General features: G+C 58.6%; 2 protein-coding genes across 11 annotated transcripts in view; both read right to left on the bottom strand.

Annotated features, from left to right (window-relative positions):
- Positions 1-114: 114 nt before the first annotated feature.
- On the bottom strand, positions 115-21,866 carry KDM6B (lysine demethylase 6B). 10 transcript variants are annotated; one of them, XM_023193297.1, is made up of 24 exons: positions 21,715-21,866; positions 14,896-15,014; positions 9,892-10,011; positions 9,449-9,591; positions 9,214-9,355; positions 8,935-9,033; positions 8,608-8,827; positions 8,413-8,505; positions 8,165-8,326; positions 7,899-8,081; positions 7,463-7,810; positions 5,181-7,369; positions 4,966-5,092; positions 4,736-4,841; positions 3,704-3,909; positions 3,537-3,601; positions 3,381-3,455; positions 3,131-3,279; positions 2,867-2,981; positions 2,596-2,783; positions 2,297-2,438; positions 1,802-1,928; positions 1,540-1,710; positions 115-1,422 (listed from the first exon to the last, which is right to left on the bottom strand). In XM_023193297.1, exons 5-24 carry the CDS (start codon positions 9,348-9,350, stop codon positions 1,399-1,401), a joined length of 4,926 nt encoding a protein of 1,641 aa, XP_023049065.1. In that variant the 5' UTR covers positions 9,351-9,355; positions 9,449-9,591; positions 9,892-10,011; positions 14,896-15,014; positions 21,715-21,866; the 3' UTR covers positions 115-1,398. The 10 variants fall into 10 exon arrangements, with proteins under 10 accessions (XP_023049065.1, XP_023049067.1, XP_023049057.1 ...); XM_023193299.1 differs by having other exon boundaries at positions 3,381-3,452; XM_023193289.2 differs by having other exon boundaries at positions 115-1,710.
- Positions 21,867-22,519: 653 nt separating this feature from the next.
- The window catches only part of DNAH2 (dynein axonemal heavy chain 2), a 133,364-nt gene continuing 128,175 nt past the window's right edge, over positions 22,520-27,708 (bottom strand). Inside the window, exons 76-84 of the mRNA XM_031934294.1 lie at positions 25,549-25,740; positions 25,196-25,380; positions 24,724-24,952; positions 24,484-24,635; positions 24,249-24,363; positions 23,276-23,452; positions 23,105-23,179; positions 22,821-22,971; positions 22,520-22,674 (exon numbers count right to left, since the gene is read on the bottom strand). Of these exons, the coding sequence (XP_031790154.1) occupies positions 22,520-22,674; positions 22,821-22,971; positions 23,105-23,179; positions 23,276-23,452; positions 24,249-24,363; positions 24,484-24,635; positions 24,724-24,952; positions 25,196-25,380; positions 25,549-25,740 (1,431 nt within the window). The remainder of the gene's footprint in view (positions 22,675-22,820; positions 22,972-23,104; positions 23,180-23,275; positions 23,453-24,248; positions 24,364-24,483; positions 24,636-24,723; positions 24,953-25,195; positions 25,381-25,548; positions 25,741-27,708) is intronic.

The following is a 27,708-nucleotide window of genomic DNA, read 5'->3' as shown; positions in this document are numbered from 1 at the left end:
GCCTCCGGGGAGGGGCTCGCCCTCGCCAGGGTCTGCGCGGTCCTCCCCATCAATCACGGTCTTGCAGCCCTCCCGGTACTCTCCCTGCTATCACCAGCCGTTAGTGAAACAGGATTTTTTTTTCTCCTTTTATTTTTAATATTAATATTCTCACACAAAAATCACCGAAAATAGGGGTAGGATTGGGAAGACCCCTCTGCCCCTGGGGCAGAGAGACAGTGCAGTGCGAGGGTGCGGGACTGTAAACCCCCCACCCCTCCGCAGCCCCAGCGTGGAGAAAAAAACCAACAAAACGAAAATAAAGCCCCAGAGAAACTCACCCCGGGGTGTCCCGGCCCCAGTGAGGCCCTGGCCCTGGGTTGTTTCACACTTAAAAAGAAAAGGGGGTGGGGGTGAAGGTCTGTGTTTTTAAAGTTGGCCGGGGCTGGGAAGGACGGGGTTCCTTTTCCTCATAGTTCTTTCTTTAAAACCTTTAAATTTTTTTATTTTATTTATTTATTTATTTTTTTTTTACAAAATACCATTTCAGTTCCCACTTCTTCCCCTACAGTACAGGAGTTGCTCACCCTCAGGTGGGGTTGGGGTCGGGTCGGGAGTCGGGGGACTGGTCCGAGAAAGTGCAGGACGTAGGGGAGGGGAGCGGGTTTGAGCACCATGAGAACCCGGCTGGAGCCGCGGGCGGACGGGCGGAGACGGTCGGGCCGGGCCCGGACACACACTGGGGCGCGGGGAGAGCCCGGCGACGGGCGGTCCCTGGAGGGGCGGGCAGAATGGCTTGGGGGTGTGGGAGGTCGGGTTTTCCCAAAAATGAATAAATAGAGGTGAGTGGGACTGTTATAAATTAAAAACCAAAAACAAAAAAAGAACAAAAAATACAAATCATAACCAAGTGAATAAAGAGACATGTACAGGGATCACAGCTAGCATTGGAAGTAAAAAAGGAGGTTCCGGGGGAGGGGTAAAGCCCATAGAAAGAATCTCATTAAAAACCTCGGCTGCCGTAATGTCTATGTACATACACGAGCCGCGTGCATCTGCGCCGGGCGGGCGGGCGGCTGGCAGGGTGAGGGAACCCGTATGTGACCCCCGCCGCCGCCGGAGCCTGGTCCTTGTGTCTGTTGCTAAAAAGGCCAAAGTCGGTGAGGGGAGGCGCTGGTGGGCGAGGGGCTGCCAGCCCCCTCCCCCGTCTCCCATTTTTTTTCCTTTTTTCCTCATATTTGCTAAAAAAAAAAAAAAATGTTTTTCTTAATAAATTAAGTGAGGGGAGCTGCCAATGGGGTGGAAGGGCTGGGCCCGACCCCCTTCCCGGCCACAGGCGGGACCTAGGTCCAGCCCAGGCATGTGCTGGTGGCCCCGCGGCGCCCTGCGCAGGCAGGCAGGCGGGCGGGGCGTCCGGCCTCATCGCGACGTGCTGGCTGGGGCCTGGGGGGAGAAAGCCGGCGGAGGCTCAGGGAAAGGCGCGGCTGGGCTCCCGAAGCCCGTCCCTGCAGCCTGCCCCAGTGCCCTCCTCCGCTGCCCGCGCGCCCGCCGGGCCCTCACCAGCGTGAAGGCGTCGTAGGCCTGAGCCAGCTCCTCCGTGCGGTACTGCTCCAGCACCACCACGCCCTGCAGGCCTGCGCTGCGGCGCCGGGCACAGCCCTCGCAGTGTACCAGGTACGTGTTGCGGCTGCCATTCTCACTTGTCACGAACAGGATGTTAAACACCTCCACCTGGGGCAGGGAGGAGAGGGTAGTCAGGGGGAGGGAGGGCCACTGTGGACACTCACGGGGAGCAGGGGAGCAGGGGAGCCGGCCCACTCACATCGCACTCGTTGCAATAGTAGGCTGGCTCGTCCTTGACCCGGCCCTGGTAAGCGATTTTCTTCCCTGCCCGCACCAGGCTCTCGCGTTGTACCTGGCAGTGCTTCATGGACTGCAGCAGACAGAACCTGGGGAGCAGTGGGGTTGTGTTGAGACCACCAGCAGGGAGGAAGCCTGGTGCAGGGCTGGAGCAGGGGCAGAGGGGTGGACAGCCCCAGGGCCCTCCCCTGGAGACCTCCCCGCTTCAAGTCTGGGTCACATCCTCTGTCCTGGGCGTCTGTTATAGGCGAAATTTCCTGTGGTTTTTGTCTATTTGGACCACTAAGAAAGGTCATGACAGCAGGGACCTAGTTAGCCTCCCCAGCACAGTAACACTCAGGGCACAGGCAGACAAGGATGGAGGTGGAGTCAGTAAGAATGGGGTGGAGTCAGACAGGAAGAACAAGAACAGGGACCGGTCAGTGGAGGTGGGCTCCCACCCAAATAGGGTCCTCACTTGATCATCTTGAACAAATCGGGGTCGCTGATTTTGACCGTGCGAGCCACGTTCCATGACACGTGAATCATGGGCACGATGGATTTGACATTCTTCACCTCATTCCACTCGTATCGTTCCAGGGCCAGCTGGTACTGATAGGCTGCGGGCCAGAGGCGATCATAATAGGACTCTCAAACAGCCCCCAGACACCTAGGCCCAAGACCCTTCCCTCACTGCTGGCGGCTCTCCAAGCCCCAGCCTCCCAGGCCTTGCGGCTGAGGCCCCACACCATACCAACACCTGCCCCACCCTCTCACCGGTGAGGGGCCCCACGTTCCAGGCAATGTTGTTGCACCAGCCGGTGGCCTGCACCCAGTGCACAGTCCCCGCATTAATCCACACGAGGTCTCCGGGGCGCTGCACGAAGCGGTACACAGGGATATTGGATGCATAGAGATCATCCAGGATTGGCCACCAGGAACCCGTCAAGTAATCCACGCCGTGCCTGCGGGGTGGCCACAGGTCAGGTGGGAACTGGGGACCGAGGGCGGGGACGCGGCAGGCTGACTTGCGCAGGACGGCACGCACCGATCACAGAAGGCGCTGATGGTCTCCCAGTAGTGCTCGTGCACCGCGAACCACTCGCAGTCGCCTGGACCAATGTTGATGTTGACGGAGCAGAAGTTGTTATTCTCCTGGTGGCCTGCAGGGGTCGACAGAGAACAGCATGGCTGGCCAGGTCGGAGCCGCGATCCCCGACAGCCCCGCCCTCTGCCCTCATTGGCTGACAGCTGAGCGCCCAGCCCCTCCTCTCGCGCTTCCCGCAGCTACGCGCACAGGCGTGGAGCGCACCTGGCGTTCGGCTGCCGGGCACCTTCATGTACAGCTGCACCGTGTTCATGCCCAGGATGGTGTGGCCTACGTGGCTCAGCATGTTGCCCGTGGATGTTACCCGCATGAAGGCGGGCAGCTTCAGCAGCTCCTGCAGCTGGGGCTTCCACCTGCGGCGTGAAAGTGGACAAGAGAGAAGCTACACCCCGCCCCCGCCATGAGGTCCCGGCAGCACTCCTGGCCCAACTTCCCTGGCCTCAGCCCCACTGACCGCTTGGCATCAGACAGGTCGATGTTGGTGCCAAACTTGATGATGTGATGGTTCTTCGGGTCTGGTGTGCTGCTGCTGGGGCGAAGAAGCACAGGTTGGTGGAGAGCAGAGGGAGGGGAAGGAAGCAGAAAGGGAAGGGGCACACCTGTACGGTACCTAGGAGGGGTTCCTGTGGTGCTGTCCGGCTCCTCTGACTCCTCATCCTCACTCTCCTTCTCCTCCTGCTCAGCCAGAGGGTAGGCAGACCTGGGTCAGACACCTTTCGAGAGCCCTCCCACCGCAGCCCCGTCCCAGGACCTGCCTCTGCCACATTGTCGTCTCACCTGCAGAGACTCCTGGAAGGATGAGGCCTGGTACTGTGCGTACTTGGCAATGGTGGTGTGGGAACGGGAGCTCTCACAGGGCCAGATCTGCCGAGTGCCTGTCAGATCCCAGTTCTCATCTGAGGGCTGCTGCACCTGGGTGCGAACTTCCACGGTGTGCTCGCCACTTGCTTCCACCAGGGTCTTGGTGGAGAAGAGGCCCAAGTCTGGAAGGGAGGGCCAAGCAGGATGTTGGGGCAGAGGCAGAGGATAAGGACCAAGGACCCAACCGACCCTTTCCCTTCCTACTCCTCTGGGCTCTGACAGGGTGGTCATAGGCTTAGTAGAGCTCAGTCCAGGAGAAATAGGCAGGAACCCTAGCCCCACAGAAAGCTGGGCATCCTGGCCTCTATCTGCATCCTCACCAGCCCTCTTTCTCCTGCAGCTGCTCAAGGACTCAGCCCCTCAACCAGTGTTCCCAGGTGTGCAAGTGGCCGTGTGCACCACATCTGACACATAGTAGGTGCTCAATGGCAGCTTTTTTCCCCCCCATTTGGAGTCTTTCTAGTCAAAACAGCAGCTTCTTTGAGCTACCATTGGATCCAATTAAAGATTCAGTCAAGTGAAAGCCTGAAAATGTGCTTCAAATAACTCAGAGTGGGGAAGGTATACCTGTATACCTTTAAAGGAGACAAGATTGACCTTTGTATTTCTATACAGCTTCCTCTAATTTTGTATGTGTTTGAAATTTTGCACAACAAAAGACTGAGAGCCCCAAAATCACAGGTCTTCAGGGTTTTTCTAAAATCTGTATTCTTCTCATGCTTAATCACAAAAAATTCAGAAATGACTCATCAGGCCCTGACTATGGCCCCCTCCCCCTTGCCAAATGCTGGAGACAGATGGGAGAAGAGTCCAATGCCAGCTGACCCATCACTCAGTGGACTCCTCATAGCCACTGTCCTGAGTCTTCAAGTGTGGGATTTCTCATAGAGTCCTACATGCCCCAAACCCCTGCAGCCCTCCCTGACACTTTCTGCCCCCCATACTCACTGAGCCGCAGGGAGCCCGCCAGGCCCCGGATCACTGTGATGGGATTTCGAGGGTCTGTACAGAACTGCAGCAGGACAGGTGAGAAGGCATCCCGTTTGCTCTCCAGCTGAGACATGACCAGGAGAGCTGGGGTCAGAGCCCTGGCCCAGGCTCAGAGCACCCCAGCAGTCCCCAACACTGTCTTAGAACCCTCTGGCAGGGGTGGTTCTGAGGCCAAGTGGCACACATACATAGATGCTGGGTGTAGGGGGGTTGAGTTTTTCCCGGGGCAGCTTCTCCTCAGTGTTGATCTTCGGTTTCACAGACTGGGCAGGGGAAAGGTAGGACTCTCGAAACTTCCCTTTCACCTTGGCATTCCTGTGGGAGGATAGTGGAATGAAGACACAAACATCAGGGTGATGGGGGAAGACAGCCTGTCCCTGGGCCACACGGGCAGCCAACTCACTTGCTGGCGCGCACAACATCAGCAGCACAATGGCTGATGGTGAGGTCTGCCATGCGCAGCCGCCGCTCTTCAACCTCAGAGGCAATAAAAGTCTCCTTGTCACCACTCTCTACCTTGATGAGCCGGATCTTCAGCTCCTTGGGGGGCCCCTCACTAAGTGAGCGCAGCTTCAGCATGTCAGCCCGGCTGACGCCCGGTGGCCCTGGAGCTTCCTCCCGAGCCTTCTTTCCAGGGACGGAGGCTGATGGGGGTGTGGGCTGGGCAGAAGGTGCAGGAGCTGGTGGAGGGGCTGGAGCTGTGGGTGGCTTGACCTTGGAGGCCCCACCAAGATCGGGCCGGGACTTCTCGCGCCCCTGGATCTCCTCACTCTGCAGGTCCAGGTTCCCCAGCACCCGGCGGCTCTTTTCTTTGGGGGCCTTGGTCTTGGCCTTTGCCCTGCCCTCACGGGGCCGCCGACCCACACTGTCTTTACAGGCCCGCCTGTGCCGCCGGTGCTCCTTCTGGTGCTCCTTCTGTCGCCGCTTACAGCTGCCTGTCACCGCCGCTGCCACCACCCCGCCACCCTCCTCCTTGGCCTGTGCGGGGCGCAGCAGTCGTTCAGTCCCACTGTCCGCTGGCTCTGCTGTGTCCGCTGGGTCGGCTGGGTCAGGGGCACTCCGGCCCACCCGCTCCACAAGGGTCTCGCAAGCCCGGCTGATCTCTTCTAGCACCTCAGACTCAGAGCGAGCAGGGGGCAGAGGCAGGGGTGGGGGCGGCTGGGTGGGGGTCGTGGGGCCCGGGACTGGCTCTTCGCCCGCCCTGCGCTCCCGGGCCCAGGGCCCGCCTGAGGTAGAGAACTGAGATGACGAGGAAGCAGAGGGCTGTGGGGAGCCCTGGGCGCTAGGGGCCACTGAGGTGGGCGGCGGGGCGGTAGCACCTGATGGGGGGCCAGGGGAATACTGAGTGGTGGGCAAGGGCCCAGGTCGGGTGGAAACAGCTGCTCCAGTCCCCCGATAACAGTACTTTTGTCCCTCCAGCACGGAGGCCAAGGATTTGAGCAGGCTGGCCGGGTTGGCGGGTGGTGGTGGTGGTGGCTGTGGCTGAGGGGGTGGAGGGAACTTGGCTAGAGGCGGTGGTGGTGGTAGGGCTGGTGGTGGCTTCTTCTCCTCTTCCTGGGTGGCCGTGGTGGTGGTGGTGGTGGTGGTGGTGGTGGTGACGGCGGCAGCAGGAGCAGCAGTGGTGGGGGCTGTGTCGGTGGGGAAAGGAGGCTGCAGAGATGCAAAGGGCTCCTTCAGCGGGGGTGGGGGAGCCACGCCTGCTTCGTGTTGTTGCTGTTCCTCTTCCTTGCGAATGGATTCATCCAGCATCTTCATGATGTTGGCCAGCCCATCAGGTAGGATCTTGAATTCGGCTGGCTCCTCAAACTGGTCCTCCAGCGGAGTAGGGGGAAAATCAAAGAGTCGCGGGCCTCGGGCAGGCAGCTCCCCAACCCCGGGCGGCACAGGCTGGGGGGCTTTACTCAGGGGGCCTGGGGGTGGCCCCAGCCCCACCTCGGGGGTCTTTGGGAAGGAGACCCTGGGCCGGGGGCTCTCCGGGCGCCTGAAGCTTCCTGAGGTATTTTGGTGGCAGGAGGAAGGAGGGGCTGGAGGCAGGGCAAGAGTCAGGGGTACAAGAGGTGGGTCCTGGGGGTTCTGTGCTGGGCTGGGAGGTCGGGGAAGGGAGTCTATACTTCTGGCCAGATAGGGTGGTGGGGGAAAGGACACAGGCCCAGCAGGGCTGCTGCTGTGGCTGCCATTGTTGCTGTTGCTACTGCTGGTGGTTGGGGCTGGGGGAGTGGGAGGGGTGTGAGAATCCTGAGTGCCCATAGAAAAGCGGGAGGCTGGAGGCCCCAAGAAGCCCTCGCGATGGGGGAGGGGTGGTGGGGCAGGGCGGGGGGGTCCCTCAGTCCCAAAGAAGAGCTCCTCTAAGATCTCTCCATCCTCTCGGGCTGCCCGGCAGGCCGGACCCTTCAACCAGGCAGGGGGTGGTGGGGGGCGTAAGAGGCGGGGACAAGGAGGTGGAGGGGGTGAGGAAGGTCCAGGTGGCAGGGATAGGTGGGGAGTGGCAGCGGGAGCCCCCAAAAACGGTTTCCGACTGCTGTGCGCCGAGGGCCCCAGGCGGCCCTGGTGAGAGACCTCCAGCGAGGGAGTTTGGTAATGGTCAGCGCCGGGCTGCAAGTGTAGAGGCAGGTGGTCAGAGCATTGCTCGGGCCACCTCAAGACAAGCTCCACCCATGCCCCCCTTCACCCGCAGTTGTCACTCACAATGCCTGGGTTTGGCTCCACGCCCCGGAGACCGGTGTTGCTGCTGCTGCTACTGCTGCTGGTGGTGGTGGTGCCGGGGAGGCCAGGGGGCCGGGAAGGGGCGTAAGGCACGCAGGCGGTGGTTGCTGCTGGTGAAACGCTGGAGTCCATCCGCGACCTCTGAACTCTGCTCTCTCTAAGGTCACTTCCAGGGGGACGGGTGGCAGGCAGGCAGCCATGGCTCTCTGCTCCTGGGGGGCGGGGGCCCGGGCCTGGGGGAGCAGCCGGGACCAGCCGGTGGCCAGGGGGGTGCGTGGTGTACGCTGGAGCTGGGTATGGATATGGGTGAGGCAGCGAGTGCCGCTGCTCCTATAGGAGATAAATGGGGATGTAGGGTGAGGAATACAGAGCATGGAACTTGCAGGTGAGAGGTGAAAGGCAACAGGCAGGGGCTCACCTGACGCTCTGGGGGTGCTGAACCCTTGCGCTCTGGGCCCCAGGCATCTCCATGCAGGGTACTCCACAGCCCTGGCTTGGTTAGCTGAAATGGGGGACTGGTGGCCAGACCAGGCAGGGGTGGTGGTGGCGGTGGTGGTGGTAATGGTGGTGGAGGCAGTGGCAGTCCTGGGGGAAGGCCAGTCTAGGAGAGAAGAGAGTGTGAGAATCCCGTTCCTTGCCCAAGTCCTGCCTACTTACTGCCTGCTGGCCCCCCTATACCCACACCTGTTCAGAGTTGCAGCCTCTCCTTCGCTTGCCTCCAGGGCTGAGGCCCTCCTCCCCTGAGGGGCCTGAGAGTGCTGCAGGAGGCACAGGCTGCACCACTGGAGGTTCGGCAGCTCGCTTCACCGGGGGACCTCCCCGCTTGGCTCCATAGTTCCGCTTGTGCTGAGAACAAAAAGAGAGAAGAGAAAATGGCACGGGTGCAGGCACAGCCTGGCCTTTCTCCCTAACCCATCCAGTGCCAGCCTCACCTCAAGGTGTAGCAAGTTCCACACTTGCTCCAGTGGGGGCAGAACCTTGGCTCGGTGCTGGCAGGAGCCAGTATGAAAGTTCCAGAGCTGGGCCTGGGGGTGGGGGGACACAGGGCAGGGACACATGTCAGGTGGGGCACTGAACCAGAAGGCACAATTGTACAATCCTGTCCCCCATGCCCTGCCTCTTCCTACCTGCTGCAGTCGACCAATGCGGGGTCCCAGCTCAGCGAAACTTCCTCCGTATCGAAGGGCGCTGTGGTAGCAGCGTGTGGCCTCCTCACTGTCATGCTCTGACTCGTACAGTTGCCCAAGCTGTTCCCAAAGCCCTGGTTGGGCTGGCTCCCGGAGCAGTGCCTGCACACAGCCATGCAGGGATTCCAGCTTCCCATGGAGGGGTCTTGGAGTGGGCGCCCTACAGAGCAGAAGGGGTGGGGGTGTGGGTTGGGTTTGGGCTTGAGGGGACTCTTTCAAGGCCCCAGCCTTACCTCCCACTCCCAGAACTTTCAACTATCCACTCACCCTGGAGCATAATATGGTTTGTTGGGGTGCCCAGAACTACTGCCATGTGAAGGGGGTAGGGGAGCAGGAAGCGGGGGCTGCCCAATGCTAGCTGAGCATCTGGAGAGAGAAGGAGTCTGTTACATACAGCAAGGAGGAGCAATCTTGTCCTACCTAGGCAGGAGGGGGCTGATGCACAGAAACCCACAGAATGACAGGAACCCAGGGAGAATGGCACAGATTGAGGGGTACAGAAATGGAAAGAGGTGTGCCTGGAAACAGAGGGCCCCAAGTTCTCACCTGCCTCCAGGCAGCCATGCGCTACGAGGAGGGGGATGAGGCGGGCAGGAGCTCCAGGCCCCAGCACAGCTCAGGCCCCCAAGGGCAAAGGCTTCCCGTGCAGCGCGGGCCCCTGGAGGGTCCACTGCCCGATGCATCCAGCCTGAGTTGGGGATAAGAAATTATGCTCTTACTGGAGGCAAAACCAGAGCTGCCAGTGTACATCCAGCCAGCTCAGCCCCAGATATTCCCTTACCAGGTCAGCAGTGGCCCCAGGAGCCCTGGAGATTGGGCACGGCCCCCTGCCCCAGCTCTCTGGGACGATGGTCCGGCTCCAGCCGCTTTGTTAAGAGTGCCCGCTACCCCCAGATGGCTTCCTGGGTCCTTTCACAGCCAATTCTACAGAGAGGAGGAAAAGGAGTGAGACGAGCTGGCCAGCACATAGCCAAGGCCCAGGGGCTGGGATGGGCGGACTGTGGCATCCACCAATCTGTCATTTGTGCAAAGGGCCCGGCCTTAGCTTTCCCCAAAGGGAGGCCCACCCAGCCCAACCAGTCCCTAGAGGCCCAGGAGTGTGGCTGGGAGCCAGGATGTGTGTGGCAGGGAACCAAAAGGCCGGTCAGAGGGACGGGGTAGCTGCGCTGCTAGGCTTCCAGTCCGGAGCCACCCGGCCGACCCGCAACGCAGCGGCCCGCTTACCCGGCCTCCGTGGGAGCGTCCTCACACCGCGTCGGCAAGCTCCAGAGATCTGGCCAATCACAGGACTTCCTTTCTCCCCAGAAAGCCAATCATCACCCGTGTCTCCGCCTCAGTAACAGCCTGGCCGGAACCAATGGGAGCGAGGTGAGCCCGGCAGCGGTGGCCGGGGGAGGAGGGGCGCCGGAGGCGGTCAGACGGGCTCAGCCCGGGGTGACCCCGATGTGACCCCGCGGCTCCCACCCTGGGTCCCCATCTAGGATCTGACACTCCGGCCGTCAGGGCCAGAAGGCAGCCAGGACAAGACGCATGCGGATGAGGCGGATGAGGCGGATGAGGCCGGTGAGTCGCACGCTACGGCCGGCATGGGGGCTGGCGCTACCCGCAAGCCTCACGCACCCAGAGCCGCCGGTGGCCACGGCCAGGCCGCTCGAGTAGCCCCGCGCCCGGCCACCGCAAGACCGACTGACGGCAGACGGATGCAGAACGCAAAAAAGACGTCCCTCCCCTTCCTCACTTCACCTCGCCCAGTGACAGACCTCCCTACCCCGAGCGCCCCTAATAACTGCTTAGGGCTGGCCAGCCACAGCGACTTACACGGCACCCAAACCCATCCACGCCGCTATCAGGGCGCTCCACCCCCAACGCCTGACCCCGACCCAAACCTTGGTCAAGCCCTCAGTCTCATACCCAGTTGCTCCAGGTCCTCTACTTCCCCTGGCTTTCTGGGTCTTCAATACTGACCGACCCCCAAAATCAGACCCCCTTTTAGTCCCCCAACTTCCGAGAAGTCGCGCACCGCGGTCCCAAGTGGCCCCTCTCTCGTGGCTCGCGTATCCTCTCTGCCCTTACCCGCCGGGGCCACGCGGTTCCCCATGGCCCACGTGGCCCCCGCCCCCCAAGGGAGGGGGGGATTTCGGGGGTTGCCCGTGACGTGGCTACTTGCGCAGCGGAAGCGGTGTGTGTAAAATGTACGGGGGGGGGGGGGCCTGAGGGAGGGATGAGGGCGGGGCCCGACAGGCAGTGACATCACCCTTGTCCCACTCTCACCGCCCACTCCCTTAAAGAACCCAGAACCCGTTTCACTTCCTCCTTCACGCCCCCCCCACCCCTTCGCTTTGGTGCCGGCTGGACCCCCGACTGGCACAGCGCTCCCCTCTCCTGGGCACCTTCCCCTTAGCCCCAGCTCTTCCTTCTTGCCCCTCTAAGCCCAGGAGCTGCGACCCCGCGCCTCCTCCGCGCCTACCCGGCGTCCCCGCAGGTAGGGAGCCGGCTCGGCTCCCGGGATCTGTCCATTGAGAGTCTAGAGTACAAAGAGCAGCGAGAGGCGAGTGTCGAGTACAAAGCGGCGGGGGCGGGGCCAGCGCTCCAGCTGGAGCGAGCGCCGGGCAGGAAGCCGGGGGAGAGTGCGCGACGAAGGGTTGGGGGTGGCTGGAAAGTTCGCCTTCGTTGAGAGAAGTCTGCGCTGTGGGGAAATTTCCACCCAGCCCACAAGGGCAGACGGGTTTCTGGTGAAAAGAGCCTTCCTTCCCGAAGGGGTAAGGTCGTTTGTTTGTATGGAAGCTCTTGGACCCTACAGGTCCCTGCGTGCCACTCTCCCGCCGAGCCCTTGTGGGCGCTTGGGCCCCGCAGACCCTCTCCGCGGTTCACGTGGTAGTACTGTCAGAACTCTCTCCTCACTAGAGGCAGCATCCTTTCCATCAGTAACCAAGCCAGGTACAGCGCTGAACTGTGGTCAAGCATGGCACTCCCAGACTGCCCCCACCCGAGTACCGAGGCAGGGGCGCGGAGGAGACCCAGGGACCAGACGTGGTGGGGGAGCCGGGGAACCAGACAACAGAGGAGCAGATGCCTGCTTGGGAAATGGTCCCAAGAGCGCCGCCAGTTACCAGGAAAGGCAGCTTCCCCTACGGCGATGATGACACTTCCCCTCTGCCACTTCCCCTTTCCCACGGGGAACTGACTCAGCTTTCCCTAAGTCAGTGAGTGCTGTCCCTCCAGCCCCCTGCTCTTCCACCTTTATCCACAAAGCCCCATACCGGCACCCAAGAATACAAAGCCCTCACTTGAAAACAAAACTTCCTGTACACTAAACACACACTCATTCTGCCCAGCCACCTCGGATCCTTGTCCGCACCCGGGACACAGGCGCTGGACTCCTCACTCGCCCCCCCATACAAAGCCCTCCCTCGGGCTCTGATTCAGGTTTGGGGTGGGGGAGCGTGAGTCACCCAGAAAACCTTCCCCTCTTCCCACTGACTCAGCCCCCGCCTCCCTGAACACACACAGACACACAGTCAGAGGCAGACACAACTCCTCAGCCCACACACCGGCTCACCACCGGTCCCGCGGAATTTCCCCTCTCGTCTTCCCCCACGATAGCCCCTCCCCGTGCCGGGCAGCCCCGACGCGGCGCTTGCACCTGTTCCCCAGCCGCCGCCGGCTCGCGCTCCACTCTCACCTCCACTCTCGCTCTGGGTCAAGAATAACCCTCCCTGACTCCCGGTGTCCATACTAACCAAGGGGAGGGGACCACGGACAGGCACAAAGACTGACACCCACAGACTCCTCGGAGACAGGCGAGAGGTAGACGCACGCGGCCAGAGCCAGGCTGGGAGGTTGATATACTTCTGAGGCAGACATTCCAGTCTCTCCCGACCCGACCCACAACCTTGGGAGCCAGCGGCTCTGAAAGGGTTAATTCCGCTGCCGCCGAGGCCACACCCCCTCCATCCGGGCACTCCCGGCAAAGCCCAGCTCCGCCCCCTCCATCCGGGCCCTGGACTCGGGACTTTAACCGACCCCCTACACCCCCGCCCCCGCTGGAGCCCCAAGAGAGAAATACTCCATCAATCACACCCACTTAACTCTCTCTGGGCTTGAGCCGAGGAGCCCCTCCGCGCAGCGCCGCAGCCGCGCGGGACGCGTGGAAGAGGCCTGAAGTGCGCACGCAAACTCACGTGACGGCCAGAGACAAGAGCCCACAGATAGTGTTTTACCGAGCCGACAATCAGCGGGCATGCTGCGCGCGCGCCGAGGTGGGGCGATCCAGGACATTGGTCGCAACCCGCTCCCTGCCCGTTCTCATCACGCCTGGTGGAAGCGAGGGGTTACAGGCTCGCTTCTTACCTGGGGGAGGGGGAGGCGGAGGGGAGGGCCGCCGGCTGAGGCTCCGCTGTGACTCAGCCACCCGGGCAGGCCGCCCGCCCGGGATTCCCTTCCCCAGCCTTCCCCTGGCTGCCGGCCCCTCCCCGCCCCCCACCGAGGAGTGACGGTGCCGGCCCCGGCCCGCTATGTGTCACTGCAGGCCTTGTGTCTGCCTCTGACTGGGCGCTGTGTTCACCAGTCTGTCTGACACGGTCGGCTGTGCGTGGGTCCCGGTGTCTGTCTCCATGTGCACCTGCATATCTGCTCATCTTGTCTCCCTCTGTGCCTGTGTCTGACGCGTTCCTGTCATTATCCCTGTCTACATGACTCCGCGGGGCTGTCTGTCTGTGTGTCTGCCTAGCTCCTGTCTCGGTCTTTTGTCTGGGTCTGCCTCTGCATCACTGGCGTGATCACGTGTGTCTCCGCACATGCCCTTCTGTGTTTGCCTTCATGTTACTGAACAGAGTCGGGGCGACACTGGCGCAGGCCCACCCTGCTGACTCCTTGCTACACTCCTCTGGATTCTGACGTCTCGCTGGATCAGTGATCACTCTGTCTGAGTCAAGAATTTGGAGGTCTGTCTGCCTTCAGTCAAGTTCTGTCCCATCCCTCGACATCCCTGCTTATCCTCACAGCTCCCTGTGGCTCCCACTGTGGTAGTGGTAATTGCTAGCATTTCGTGCATATTTGTTACATACCGGGCACTGTATTATTTTACAAGCATTTCTTTTACTCCTCCCCAAAACCTGACATAGAGGGCACTCTGATTACCCCCATTTTACAGATGAGGAAATTGAGGCCCAGAGAGGCTAGGTGACTTGGCCAAAGTCATTCTGCAAGTGAAGAATGAAAGAGCTAGGCTTCTTTCCAGAACCACATTCTTACCATGCTTATATACTGCCTCTGTCCTACTCTCCCTCAGTTTTATCCTCACAGGCCATCTCCTGGGGCCAACCTTCCTCTCAGCTCTACCCGTATTACCATCCCCAATGTCTCACGTCCTCTAGAGGAGAAGGTAGGAGGCTGTGCAGCCAATCTCAGAAGTCATAGGTTCTTGGTAATGAAGCTCATTCAGTTAACATTATTCAACACAAATCCACCATGCACCCCAATGTGCAAAACATCATGCAAAATAGTGAGAGACACATAGAAGAAGACAGTCCCACTCAAGAAATCCCTTATGTAATGAGGAAGAACACCACACAGAGAACGTAAGCCCCTGGCTTAGGGATTATCTTCCCTTTTCTCCTACAAAGGAATGAGAAATAAAGCAGGGCCTCAGGCAGAGAACTGACAGAATGAGAGAGGGAAGCAGAAGAGTAAGACTTAGGTATGGGGGCAAATGCTGTAGTGCATTGGGGAGAGAACGGGACTGAAAGAGATCTGGAAGGAAAGGTGAAATGCCAAGACTGCAATAGCTGGCAGTGATCTCCAGTATCTCCCCAAATAAATTCTGAACACTCTCCAAAAGCCAGGGTATTCAACAACTCCTATAAGGACAAAGCCCTTTCCCTACCAAGAAAAAATTCCTCCAGGGTAGCTCATACCCACTTTTCAGCTTGCAAACTCTATCTTCATTCAATAAGCAACTGAGTTGTAGCACTAGGGAGATATGGGGGAAAGATTTTTTGGTAGTAGTGGAGAGGCTGGTGAAGTACAGGGCTGAACCATTTATAGGAGATAGAAGGGAGGTCCATAAACCAGGAGGGCTAAACCACTCAAGCACCACATGGTGGGGTGCTTAGAATTGGACAGGACCATTCTGAAGGGTGGGCATGACCCAGATCATATGAAGTATCTCCAACCATGTGGTGCAGAGTTAGACTGCTGGGGAGAGACGGCCACTCAGACAGGACTTACCAGATGGAGTTTGCTGTGCCCTGTCTCATTGGAACCAGCACCCCAGCAGTGGGGTACAACAGACCACAGTGGGTGGGGTGGGCAGTGCTACGGGGCCGGCATGTTGCCCTGGGGGGAACCTAAAAGAAAAAAGTCAGTTAGAGGTGGGGGTCTCCCAGGCTGGAGAATTTCCCTGGGCTCCCTGCCCCCCTCATTAAGGAGAAACCTGGCTCTGGTGGTCAGATACAATGGGAGAATCTGTTTCCATGGCAACCAGAAAAAGCCATCCCCAAAGTGGTCATCCAACCTTCCCCTTTGGGAAGCAGGCTGGATCAGTTGGGAAGGGGCCATGATATGGCATCTGAGTAAGTCTATAGTAGACCCCCAACCCATGATCCCTCTTCTGACAGGACCCTCCTGCTGAGACTCCCTAGCCCCAGGGTGGCCCCAGCTGCCCTGATATCTGCATCCAACCCAGCCTGAGTCCCAGCACTAGGGCATGCAGACCCTCTTCCTTCAGCTCTGTGTCCTCTCCAACCTTATGAAGACACCAGACACTCCACCCTCTGGACTCTGCCCCCTCGTCTTCCCCCAGGCGGGTGCAGGCAGGTCTTGGCTAGCAGCATAGGTAGCCAGACTAGATGAACGGGCCTAACAGGGAGGGGCCATCCTCCCCTGCAAGAACTCTGAGTCTGGGCCTGAGCCTGGAAGTAGCCTCTGCTGCAAGCCTCCCCTCCCTGGCAACCCCAAGGCAATATCCTGTTTCCCCATCACCTCCTTCCTCTTATGTGGCCTAAGAAGGTGATAGAGGCCCACTCCCTTCCCAACCCTCATAGACAAGCTAGGTCTTTTAGCATAGGTCCAAGGCCAAGAATCAGGTGTCCATCAGGGGTCAGAGCTAAGTCGGCCCTCCCCTCAGACTCACTCCTCAGGGACCTATGTTTTCTGCTCTGCCCTTATGGACCCAAACACTTGGGGTCCCAATCTAATCTCTATATTCCCTAGCTTTCCAGCCCCCATCCTTCCCCTTGCCCCAGAGACTCAGGCCTCTAGCCCCCAGTCCCCATGATGCAACGTTCCGCAAGCTTCTGTGGCTGCTGATGACACTGCCCCCAGGGAGGTGCTATTTCTGACCCACCAAGGCCCCCTCACTGGGCCAGGGTAGTGGTCAGCTGTAGGTGGGAGAGGTCAGGCAGGCAAGGCCCTTCTGCTGGGGAAGGGAGCTTGAGGCTAGAACTCTCCAGGACAGGGAGGCTCACAACCTGGGAGCAGGGAGTGTATATATGTAATCTGTGGCATCTGTGTTCTGCGGTTGTGCTGGGGGAGGGACTCTCGAAGGGCTAGAGAGCAGAGTGGGCAGACTTTAGGACAGACCAAGAGGAGGAGTGAGGGGGCAGCTTAGGGGGTCAAAGGGGTGTGTGAGGGGTGTCTGGACAACAAAGTGGGGGAGGGGCTAACAGCCATTTAAAGGGCCAGCCCCAGAGCTTTAATCCCTCACCAGCCCTGGCCCCAAGCCGGAGGCTGTAATTCATCTGTCCAACAGCTGGGGTGTGTGTGTGTGTGTGTGTGTGTGTGTGTGTGTGTGTGTGTGTGTGTGTGTGTATGTGTGAGGGGGGCATGTGGACGGGAAGGGGGAGCTGGGCTGGGGGAGGGGCTGGGGCTTTCTTGTGCACAGAGCCAAACAACAAAAGGAGAAGCTGAAGTGCCAGCTCCAAAGTGCCCAGGCCAGACCCCTGCCCTGCAGACCAGCCGGTGGCCCCTACCTGGTGGCCGACAGACTCCATAGTTTGGACTCAAGGATTCTTGGCCAAGGAGTCGGTAGAGCCAAAGGTGAGGCCCTGGGAAAAAGCCCAGGCTGTGTACCCCCCAGGCAGGCTGTCACCCCTCACTGCACCTTCCCAGCCGCAGCACTGTCCCAGACCTGGCAGGCCCAGCAACAGACAGCCTCAAATGCCCTGCTCACCAGCCAAGCCTCCCCAGACATGGCCTGCCGGCTCCCCCTCACGCCGGCGCAGGGTGGCAGCGGCCACACCGAGGCTGTCCCTTTAAATCATTACCACCCCTGATTGTGTGGACGAACCAAGGGCCCTGCCCCCCAGGCAGGCGGCTTGCCACCTCCCCCGACGAGTCCCCAGAAATGTGAGGGCCATTTAAAGGGACAACAGAGAGGCAGCCAGGTCTCTAACTGCCCCCCCACCCCCACCCTACACACACTCACAGCCCCTTTCCCCAGCGACACACAGCCCCTTGCCCCTCCAGGGGGCCCCCTAAATTCCGGTTCTCTCCCCACCCCTAGAGACTGCTAGAAGGAGAAAGGGGGCCAGAGTTGGGGAGGCGGGGAACTGGGGGGGAGCAAGAAAAGGCAGGGACTCCCTCCTCCCCGAGAGCCCCAGGGGACAGGTCAGAAGGGAAGCAAGAGCCCAAAGCAGCAGCCAGACAGAGCCCCAAAAGGTGCTCTGGGCAGACCTAGGACGCACAGGCTGTCGGGCGAGAAGGGAATCAGGCTGCACGAGACGCCGGCGCGGCCAGCGGGCGACAAGCCCAAGTGGGGGCGATGGAACAAGGAAGGCCAGGGAAAAGAGGCAAGGCCGGGGGGAAACGGGGAAACGGAAAGGGGAAAAGGGGTCATCCGGGAAGGTGTGGAGGAAAATCAGAGAGGGGAGGGCGAGTCAGGCCGGGGTTACCTGCTGGGTGTCTGTCCCCCGGCGGTGCCCCCGGAGTCCGGGTAGGGAGGGGGGGAAGCAGCAGGGGGGGGGGGGGGGGGGGGGGGGGGGGGGGGAGACGGTCCCTCCTCTGCCTCCTGGGCCTGCCCCGGCGCTTGCAGCCTCTGCCTCCCTCCCTCCTCCTCCCCGTCCCTGAGTCCCGGAGTCAAACAAAGAACTGTAGCAGGCTCTCCCCAACCCCCTCCCTCCTCCTCCTCCTCCCCCCCCCCCTCCTCCCCTCCCCCCCTCCCCCCCAGCCCCCCCCCCCCCCGCAGCCCCCAGCACTAGTCTCTCTCCACCCACCCCAACCTTTTACACACCCCTCAGCCTAGCCCTGTCCCCACTAGAGAAACTGTGGAGTCCCTTTGCAAATGAAAGGCTCCAGAGATCAACATGGGAGGGGACTGGGGTCTTGCTTCAAAATCAAGAACCACAATACAATTATTTTATTTTCAAGGCCCACGGAATAGTCTTAGCTATTTCTTCTCCAAGAGGGGAAAATATAATCCTAAAGAAAGCAATACAAATCTGCCTAAAGCCTTCATCAAATAAAATGCACAAAGCCGTTGAAGCTAATCCCCAGCCCCCTAACCCCAATCTCCAAATTAACACAAACTATCCACTCCCCTTTAACAAACTCCTAGGGTTCCTGCTGGTTTGGAGCAGACCCACAGCAATAATAATAAACTAATAACTAACACCATTTAATAAATAAAAGTATTTCATAACAACAAGCACTCATTCTGTGTTCATTCTGTGCCAGGCACTGTGCTAAGTGATTTGCAAAGATTATCTCATTTTTTTCCTCCCAGCGACCTTCAAGGTAGGTGTTGATATTTAAATTTTCAAGATTAACATACGAGGCTCAGAGAGGTTCCGACCTTTCCAAGTCCTAATAGGCACTAAGTGACAGAGCTGGAATTAGAATCCAGGTCTGACAGTCCAAGCTCTAAGGTACATAAAACCACAAACCGAGTTACTCCAATACCATCACCAACCCTAGCACTTAATAGAGAAGAACAACCATAGCGATCAACTGAGTCCCCCTCCACCAAGTGAGAGGCTACAAACCGATTCACCTACATACACACAATAAAGACCGTGACTTTTCAGCCTAATACTGTTTCTTGACCCTTTTCCTTTCATTGTTTGCAGCTGGGGGTGTGCCATTAAGGGGACGTCAGGGATAAGCTGGTGTGTACCCCATACTACACACAACTCTCGTCTTTCAACCACTCCCACTTCAAATCAATCTGGGGAAGGGGGCAATAGGACACTTGGCCATGCAGCAGGTGGTAAAGTAAAAAGACGGCTAGGTAGCTTTTTCTATGGGGGAGGAGCCTTAGAGGGGAAGCTCTTCGATGCCAATCTAGGGAAAAGTGACCCAAGGCTCCCTCAGCCCAGCCAAGGGGCAAAGTCTTTCAGCCACACCACACCCGTGCCCCTCCCCCTCACAAAACTCCAGGCCGGGGTTTCCCACCTGCAGGATGCTAAGACCAAGGGAAGGGAGAGGGGAAAGAGATGGCACGGGACTGGAACTGGACTCGGGGCAGAGGTGGGAGGGAATAGAAGGGGGAGGAAGCCTCATTGCCTGGCAACCATCCCGGGGCACGTGCACTGGTGACATCATCCCAGGCCACCTCTAACACAGACCTTTGACCCCTACGGGGCGGAGTGGGTGTGCTCGCTAAGCTTCCTGGAAACACCCTTAGGAATTCTGGGAACCCAAAAAGGAGACATAAGAAACCCAGGCGTCCTTATCTCTTTTACCCCTAATACGACTCCAATCCCAGGGACTCAGGCCTCTTGCCTGTCTCCTCCTCTCCGCCTGCAGCCCTGACCTCCCAACCCACATTTCTTGACTGTAGTCGGCCCGACACGCCCCTCGGAGATACTGTGCCTTCTCTCTCCTGGGCGAGATCTCGGTGGGGGCCGGCAGGCGGGGACGGGGGCACCGGGTCCCGCGGGGCTCCGTCTTCCATCTGCAGGATCCCCCGTGCCCCAGCCGGCCGCCAGCCGGAATCTGTCTGGGTCCCCAACTCTCCCGCCCCTCCCCGCGCTGTTCCAGGGCGGAGTCTGTGGAGTTGAAACCAGGACACGGCGAGAGGAAGAGTTATATAACCGGGAGAAGCGGAGAAGGACGAGTGGAGACAGGGACAGACAGCCCGAAAGGAGCCGAGGGAGGTTCAAAGAACGCCGGGGCGAATGAAGAGGAAACATTAGGAATGGGAAGGATTTCGGTGCACATCAAAGAGCAGGAATTCACGCGAAGAAGGGGCGTGATGGCCCAGAAGAATCACCTGGGCCGTCCGGGGCTTCCCCGCAGTGCCCTCCCCCGCCGCCAACAGCAGCTGGCCCCAGGCGGGAGAAGCCTTGGGAAAGGGCACTGGTACCCGCTCGCTTTCTCTTGGGAAAGCAACCTAAGCCAGAGCCCGGGAAAGCAGCGGCCGAGCAGATGGGGCCGGAAACCACAGCTCCGCCCAGCCCACCTGGGAGTGTGGGGCGCCAGCTGGGGGGAGGTGGGGAACAGGTAGTCGACCCTCCCGAGCCAGGTTGGGCATTATGGTCGCGACCCGCGAAACGGTGCAGACCGACCGAGACATGTGGGTCCCCAAGGGCTGAGAAGCGCAGCCTCGGCGGCTTTACACCGACTCCACACAGGGGACGGGGCGCCCGGCTCGCCGCGCAGGCGCAAGGGGGTGCTCGGGCGCGTGCGGCGCAGGGCGGGGGGTGGGCGCGAGCGTGTGGGAGTGCACGTGCGGGTCCCGGGCAGCTGCTGCCTCCCAGCCTCCGTCGCTGCCCCTCCCCTCTCCCTTTCCTGTCGCTATCATGCCCCTTCCGCATTGGCTGCCAGGGCCCTGACGTCAGGACCGACCGCTGAAGCGGATTGGGCGGACGGGAGAGTTCGGGAATCCGGCTCCCAATTCTCGCCCACCAGTTACTCTGGCAACAAGGCAAGCAACCCCGGGGAGGGCAGGGGAGCCGAGGTGAACGCTGCGCCTCGGTCCCTCCCACCTCCGGACAATCGCCGAGTCCCCTTCGGTCGCGGCGCAGCTCGCTGCCTCCCCGCTTTCCTCCCAGGACTCTTTCTGTCCCGGGAACCAGGCGTCCTGCCCTCGACCTTCCCCACAGTCTTCTGGCCCTCCGCTCTAACCTCCCCCCCAAGTGTCATAGCATAAGCTGCAGCAAACAGGAAGCGAATCTACGTCGCTTAGCAACCGCCCCGCGTGCCCCCCTCCCCACTATTTACCCCTGCCCGGAGAGGTGGAGATTGAGAGTCCCCAGCCTCCTTCCCATCTTGTGCGCTGCGACCTCTTGCCCACAATTTCCTGTGAGGGGGCCCAGATGACAGGAAGTCAAGTGGGGGCCTCAGCCCACCTTTCCCTCGGACCGGGGCGGGGGGCTTCACTACTTTCACGGTCACATCCCCCACCCGCACTCCCAGCTGCCCTGGGTGCGCGTCTCGCCCTCGCCATCTTGTGGCTACGTTGGGAAGGTTCCGCACCGAGAAGCCGTGCGGGGCGCGCGAGGGCTCGGGAACGGCAGAGTGGGAGCAGAACTAGGGATGAGGAGGCCAGCGGGGCGAGACGGAGTGAAGGGGAGGCGCAGTGGGGGGAATGGGATGGAGGCGAAGGCTACCGCTGGGAGGCTCTCGGGGCCGCTGGTGGGAAGGTCAGGCTAAGGCTTCTACACCTTACCCGCGCAGAGAACTGGAGGGAGACTTAAAGTAGCCCTGGGACAGGGACACACCCAAGTCTGACCCATCTGACCTTACTGGGCCCTGGCATTGGCCTGTCTGCAAACTCTGCCCTTTAGTCCTGTCCTTCAGTGAGGACCGCTGCGCCCCGCCCCGCCCTGCCCTGGAGTCGGGAAGGGGAATCCCAGCCCAAGGGGAACGGGGAGTCCTTTCAGGCCCCTCTGGACATCTGGAACGTGAGACATCTGCCTCCCAGTTCTTCCTCCTTCCCTGCCGTACTCTCTTCTAGGGGACCCATGACCTTCGCCCCAGTCTTCCCAGTGCCCTTCCCAAGACCCAAACGTCCATCCCCAGCTCTACCCCTCCAGAGACTCAGGCGTCCTGCCCCGCTGCACCAGGAAGGTTTCCCTCTTTCTAGACGTCCTCGCGGCTCCCCGTTACCTGGTTCTGGGGGGGGTCCCAGGTGTTCAGGCTCCCCAAGGTATCCCAGGGGGTCGAGCGGCCCCCCCTTCTCCCAGGCCGGGGCTGGGGGGGCCGCTCCGCCCAGTGGCGCAGTTGGATTTTCCGACACAAACACCCGCACCCCCGCTCCCCAGCCCCGCCCCCTTCTCGTGGTCCCGCCCCTCCTCACGCTCCAGTCCCCCTCTCCGGCTCCGCCCCGTCTTCTGCCGGTCCCGCTCGCCTCAGGGCGGGTGCCGACTAGGATGCCGGGTGGGGGTGGTGGGTTCAGGGTGCAGTGTACGGGGTTCAGCCCTGATCCCTGCCTGACAAATCCCTACCCCATTTGGATCACGCGCCCTTCTAAGGTAAGCCCCGCCCCACCCACTGAAGTCCTGCCCAGAGACTTAAGCCACAGCCTCTTCAGGCGGCTCCGCCCTGCCCATTCCTTCAGGGCCACGCCTCCGTTCCTCTCCAGGCCGCCCCACCTCCCTCATTTCTTTCCCCGTCCGGTAGCACCTCCCCAGTAGCTCTGTCCTCTGTGAGGCTCGGGCTTCCTCCCTCCCCAGACCCTCACCATTGCATTGAGAGACTTAAGGCTTGTTGTCGCGGGTGTTTTACAGCACTGAGCTCCAATACAACTCTTTCACTTTTATGGCTAACACAGCTAGGTATTTCCAGGGCCACATCACACAAATTCGGCCAAGGTCAAAGTCTTGAGTGAGGTCCCGCCTCAGTCCTAGGTGCAACATCTGTCTGAGCTCCTGGAGTCCCCGACCCTCTCTCAAGCCAAGAAGGGGAGGAGGTCTCAGCTGTCCAGGCTCATGAGTAGAGCAGTGCCCCTCTTGATCCAATGATCAGATGTCATGGCCCCAGACCGCAGGTCAATGCCGATGACAAAGGAGGCTCGGTCTGAGCTGCCTGCCCGGTTGGGATAGTAATAGCAGGGGCAGGAGTACATGCCTGGGGGAAAGGAGAGGAGGAGTCAGATCCTTGGAGCCTCCGGGAGAGCAGGGCAGGAGCGGGTGTGGGATGGGCTGGAGTAGAGAATGGGTTAGGTTCCAAACTAGGGACGGGACAGGCAGGTCCTGCCTGGGGAGCTGTCCCACCCTTGGCGCTCTTCTTGCGGCTCTCTGCAGGCCGGAAGTGGATCGTGGGCATGAGGCAGACAAGCTGCATGGGCTCTGCCTCCACCAAGCAGGAGTTCTTCCGGTCCCAGCCAGCACCTTCCAGGTACAGGCCCCGGACCCAGACACCATCCTGGGGAGAAATGGGAGCAGGTCTGGGAGAAGCTAGACTTCTGTTGGCGCCCCTGGCCTACTCACTCTCTCCTCCCTTTTCGTCCAATTATTTCCCATTTTTGCTCGGAGCCCCAAGCACAACTGGCTCCCACCTTGGGGGGATACACTAGGTTGCTGTCATCCACAGTGGAAACGATAAACTCCCAGGAGAGGCTGTCCACTGAAACCTGGGGGTTGAAAGTGAGAATAAGGGAGGACCCGGAAGAGGAGAACACATACATGGCCCTAGCATACATCCCCCTCACACTTTGCATATTGCTCACATTGTTTTGGCGAGCTGAAGACTGCAGCACAGCAGTGAGGAAGCCAGTGGGAAAGGTGAAACCAGACAACCAGAAGATCACAGGAGGCCGGGCCCGGCTGGCCCACAGCTCAAACTGCTCCACACGCATGGCCAAGTCCCGGGTCCAAGCAGCCAATGGCTTTTGTGAGGGGTATGCCTGGGGAAGGAGTGCGTGTGTATTCACTCATTTAGCCATGCATTTGAATCCATATTTATTTTGAGACAGAGTTCCACTCTTGTCATCCAGGCTGGAGTGCAGTAGTGCAATCTTGGCTCACTGCAACCTCCGCCTCCCAAGTTCAAGTGATTCTCCTGCCTCAGCCTCCCAAGTAGCTGGGATTACAGGCACCCACCACCACGCCTGCCTAATTTTTGTATTTTTTAGTAGAGACGGGGTTTCACCATGTTGACCAGGCTGGTCTCAAACTCCGGAACTCTGGTGATCTGCCCGCCTCGGCCTCCCAAAGTGCTGAGATGGCAGGCGTGAGCCACCGCGCCCAGCCCAAATCCTTATTTTGAGCACCTGAAGCAGATATGAGAAGACTATGTGGTGTCAGCCCCTGTTCCCCAACTACAGGTGAACAAAACTCCAAAGCCGACTTCCAGGAAAGAGGCATACAATGACAGCTATTCATTAATAACAATGACTGCAGTAATATTAACCAGGTACCATTAACCAAACACCTACTGAGTGGTATGCACAGTACTGGGAATCTTTGAAACATCCTTAGAGAGGTTAGTAATTTGCCCTGAGTAAAAGTCTGTAAGTTAATAAATTGTAAGAAGTCAGTCAATGAATGGCAGAGCCAGGTTTCAACCTTGAACCTATCTAACTTCAAAGTTTAGGCTCCCTACAGTTTGCTGTATGCCCACCTAGAACCAGGAGATTGGGGGGCACAGGATTGAGAGGGGAGCTCATTGTTGGAGAAGGATCAACAATGGTATAATCTTGCCTTTCCCCAGAGTGGAGGAACATGGGCATCAAAGATGCAGTTGAAAATCTCTTCCAGGCTTGTAGACATGACGATGAGGCCCCGGATGCCTTTCTCTAGGTCTGTCAGTGAGAACCTGAGCAGGATGAGGTGGAGTGTTAGAGATGGGATGGGCCTGGGAACATCATTCTAGCCAGAAGGCGAAGGCCTCTCCTCACCCCCTCCCATGTTCTGCAGAGTTCCCGATCTGTCTTACAGGATGGTCTGCATCAGTGTGTTATATCTCTGGATCTCCTGCAGAAGGACCACATTGAGAGGAGAGGGGTCAAGAGCTAGCAGTTTTTGGGTCCCCTCATAGTCGATCATTTCAGGGATCTTCTGCTTCACATCAGCGGCCAACTCAAGGACCTGAGCAGGGAGGAGCTCTTGAGTGTAGCCCCCCCTTCTCACCATTTACCCCCCCACCCCACCCTGCCACAGGCCGGGCTCTTTTTACCTTCTCTTCCCGGGTCTGGCCTCCAGCCCTGGTGGGTGTAATCTGAGGTTGCAAGGAAAGCAAAGTATCAAAGAGGGTTCGTGCCTCAGTGATCTGAGAGGCCACATCAGCATTGGGGTGCTGGCCAAAGGCCTCAGGGGGGTCCATGCCAGGCAGTAAACTGATGTATTCCTTGTAAGAAGCCAGGCTCCCATCCTTGGGGATGAAATAAGTCTCCAGTGCTGACAACCTAGGGAGTCGTAGCATAATTACTGCCACATTATGGGGACTCAGGCCTCAATGCCAGGCCAAGACCCCAAGCCTATGCATGTCCCATTTGTCCAGCCCCCTGCCCTGCTCTCCCTCCCAATCCCACAAACTCTGTCTTCTCCCAATCTCACGTCCTCTCCTCAAACATTTCCCTCACCCCTGATCCCGCCATCTGGCTGGCTTGTGACCTCTGGCTCCCTGCCCAGTGCCACCTCCCCCTCACCGGTAGAAGGGAGTTGATAGAGACTGGTCACAGAAGTAATCATTGATGTAGGTGGTCAGCAGGCGCCGGTCCCAGTCATCTGTGACATGTCCACCATAGTTGACGCCGGCAATGAGGTACTTAAGTGCATCCCAAGGTGTCTCCTCGTACTCATCCAGATAGAGGCTCAGCAAGTTCTCTGACACCTAGGCATGGTCCCAACCCAAGCCCCCATTCCCACAGAGTTATGGCAGGAAATCTGCCAATGGGGCCTCAACACAGGTTTTCTGTCCATGGATAGTCCCACAGGGGAGCCATGGGGTAGGAAGTATGAGGAGAGAGGGCTGGGATGAGGACCCCTGGCTAATACAAACCTCAAAGTCAGAGTCATTGAAGCCATAGATGATGTTCCAGCCAAGCTGCAGGAACTTTTTGCGTTCAAGTAATACAGAGTGGAAGAAACAGAGTGAAAACAGCAGCTTCTTGTATTTGGCAGGTTTGGAGCAGCGGGAAAACTGTGGTTCTGACATTAGTTGGTAAAGACGTGTCATGTTGGCCTTTAGGCCCTGGGGACAATGAAACACAGAGATGGGGTGACATGCATCATACTCAGACCTGCCACTAGCACCGCCATGTACAGTTGTGGAGGTTCTTCATTGCACAAAGGCACTGGCTGAAAGGGTGAGTGGAGGCTGAAATGCAGCCCTTGATCTACATGCCACAATCTGCGTTCCTCCACAAGGCTGAGTGCCTTTCTCCAGTTCGCAGACAGGCACTATATGGGCTTCCGGCAGCCCTGCCTTCTTGTCCCACCACTTTTTTTTTTTTTTTTTTTTTTTTTTTGAGACGGAGTTTCGCTCTTGTTGCCCAGGCTGGAGTGCAATGGCGAGATCTCAGCTCCCTGCAACCTCCGCCTCCCGGGTTCAAGGGATTCTCCTGCCTCAGCCTCCGGAGTAGCTGTGATTACAGGCGCCGGCCACCATGCCTGGCCAATTTTTTGTATTTTTAGTAGAGACAGGGCTTCACTATGTTGACCAGGCTGGTCTCAAACTCCTGACCTCAAGCGATCCACCCGCCTCAGCCTCCCAAAGTGCTGGGACTACAGGTGGGAGCCACCGCGCCCGGCCGTCCCACCACTTTTGATCCTCTCAGCCCTGATGTTCTCAGTGGTAGGTAGGCTAGCGCAATTTGGGGTGCCAGGAAATATGAACAAAGATAAATACATACACATGCAACTAACAAAAATGTACAGAATTGTGTGCAAAGGTTAGTGTAGATTGAAAAGCCCATATTATATCATCAAGGAGGGACAGTCTATGTGACTGGCGTTATTAGGCTCCATGAGCAAGCTGGGATTTGAACTAAGCCTTCCAAATGGGAAAGATATGACTAGGCTTGAGAGGAGAGTGTTGCTTTCCTGGAGATGGAAGGAGTTGAATAGAGGCACTGAGGACAGAATAAAGTGAGAGGATGAGCCTGGCTGAAGTCAAGTGCAGGTGCTCAGGTGGGAAGAGAAGGGCCATGGATAGATGGAGATGCAGTAAGAATAATGGATGTCGGGCACGGTGGCTCATGCCTGTAATCCCAGCACTTTGGGAGGCCAAGGTGGGCAGATCACAAGGTCAGGAGTTTGAGACCAGCCTGGCCAATATGGTAAAACCCCTCTCTACTAAAAATACAAAAATTAGCTAGGCGTGGTGACGCACACCTGTAGTCCCAGCTACTTGGGAGGCTGAGGCAGAAGAATTGCTTGAACCCAGGAGGCAGAGGTTTCAATGAGCTGAGATCATGCCACTGCACTCCAGCCTGGGCTACAGAGCGAGACTCTGTCTCAGAAAAAAAAAAATTAAAAAAAAAAGATGAATGTTTGAGCCATTTGGACTTGATTCAACGGGCATCATGGAGCCACTCTCTATCTTGAGTAGGACAGCAATCTGTTCAAACAGCATTTTAAAAAGACTTACCCATGACTGACAGAATGCAATAGTGATAAATTTGAGGAATACTGGATAGCAGTAACAAAAATAATATGTGACTTTTTTAAAAATGCCATTTATGACATCAAGATATGTCAAGTACCCAGAAATAAATCCAATTAAAATGTATGATTATTTATGGATAAAATCACAGAATTTTAGGCCAGGCATGGTGGCTCACACCTGTAATCTCAGCACTTTGGGAGGCCAAGATGGGAGGATCACTTGAGCCTCGGAGTTTGAGCCCAACCTGGGCAACATAACAAGACTCTGTCTCTATTTAAAAAAAAAAGACCCAGCACTTTGGGAGGCCAAGACGGGCGGATCACGAGGTCAGGAGATCGAGACCATCCTGGCTAACACAGTGAAACCCCGTCTCTACTAAAAAAAAAAAAATACAAAAAATTAGCCGGACGAGGTGGCGGGCGCCTGTAGTCCCAGCTACTCGGGAGGCTGAGGCGAGAGAATGGCGTAAACCCGGGAGGCGGAGCTTGCAGTGAGCTGAGATCCGGCCACTGCACTCCAGCCTGGGCGACAGAGCGAGACTCCGTCTCAAAA

This window comes from Piliocolobus tephrosceles, chromosome 16, assembly GCF_002776525.5.
Source record: "Piliocolobus tephrosceles isolate RC106 chromosome 16, ASM277652v3, whole genome shotgun sequence".
In the NCBI taxonomy this organism is placed as follows: domain Eukaryota; kingdom Metazoa; phylum Chordata; class Mammalia; order Primates; family Cercopithecidae; genus Piliocolobus; species Piliocolobus tephrosceles.
The sequence above is the reverse complement of the archived record's forward strand: the minus strand, read 5'-3'. Positions and strand labels throughout refer to the sequence as shown.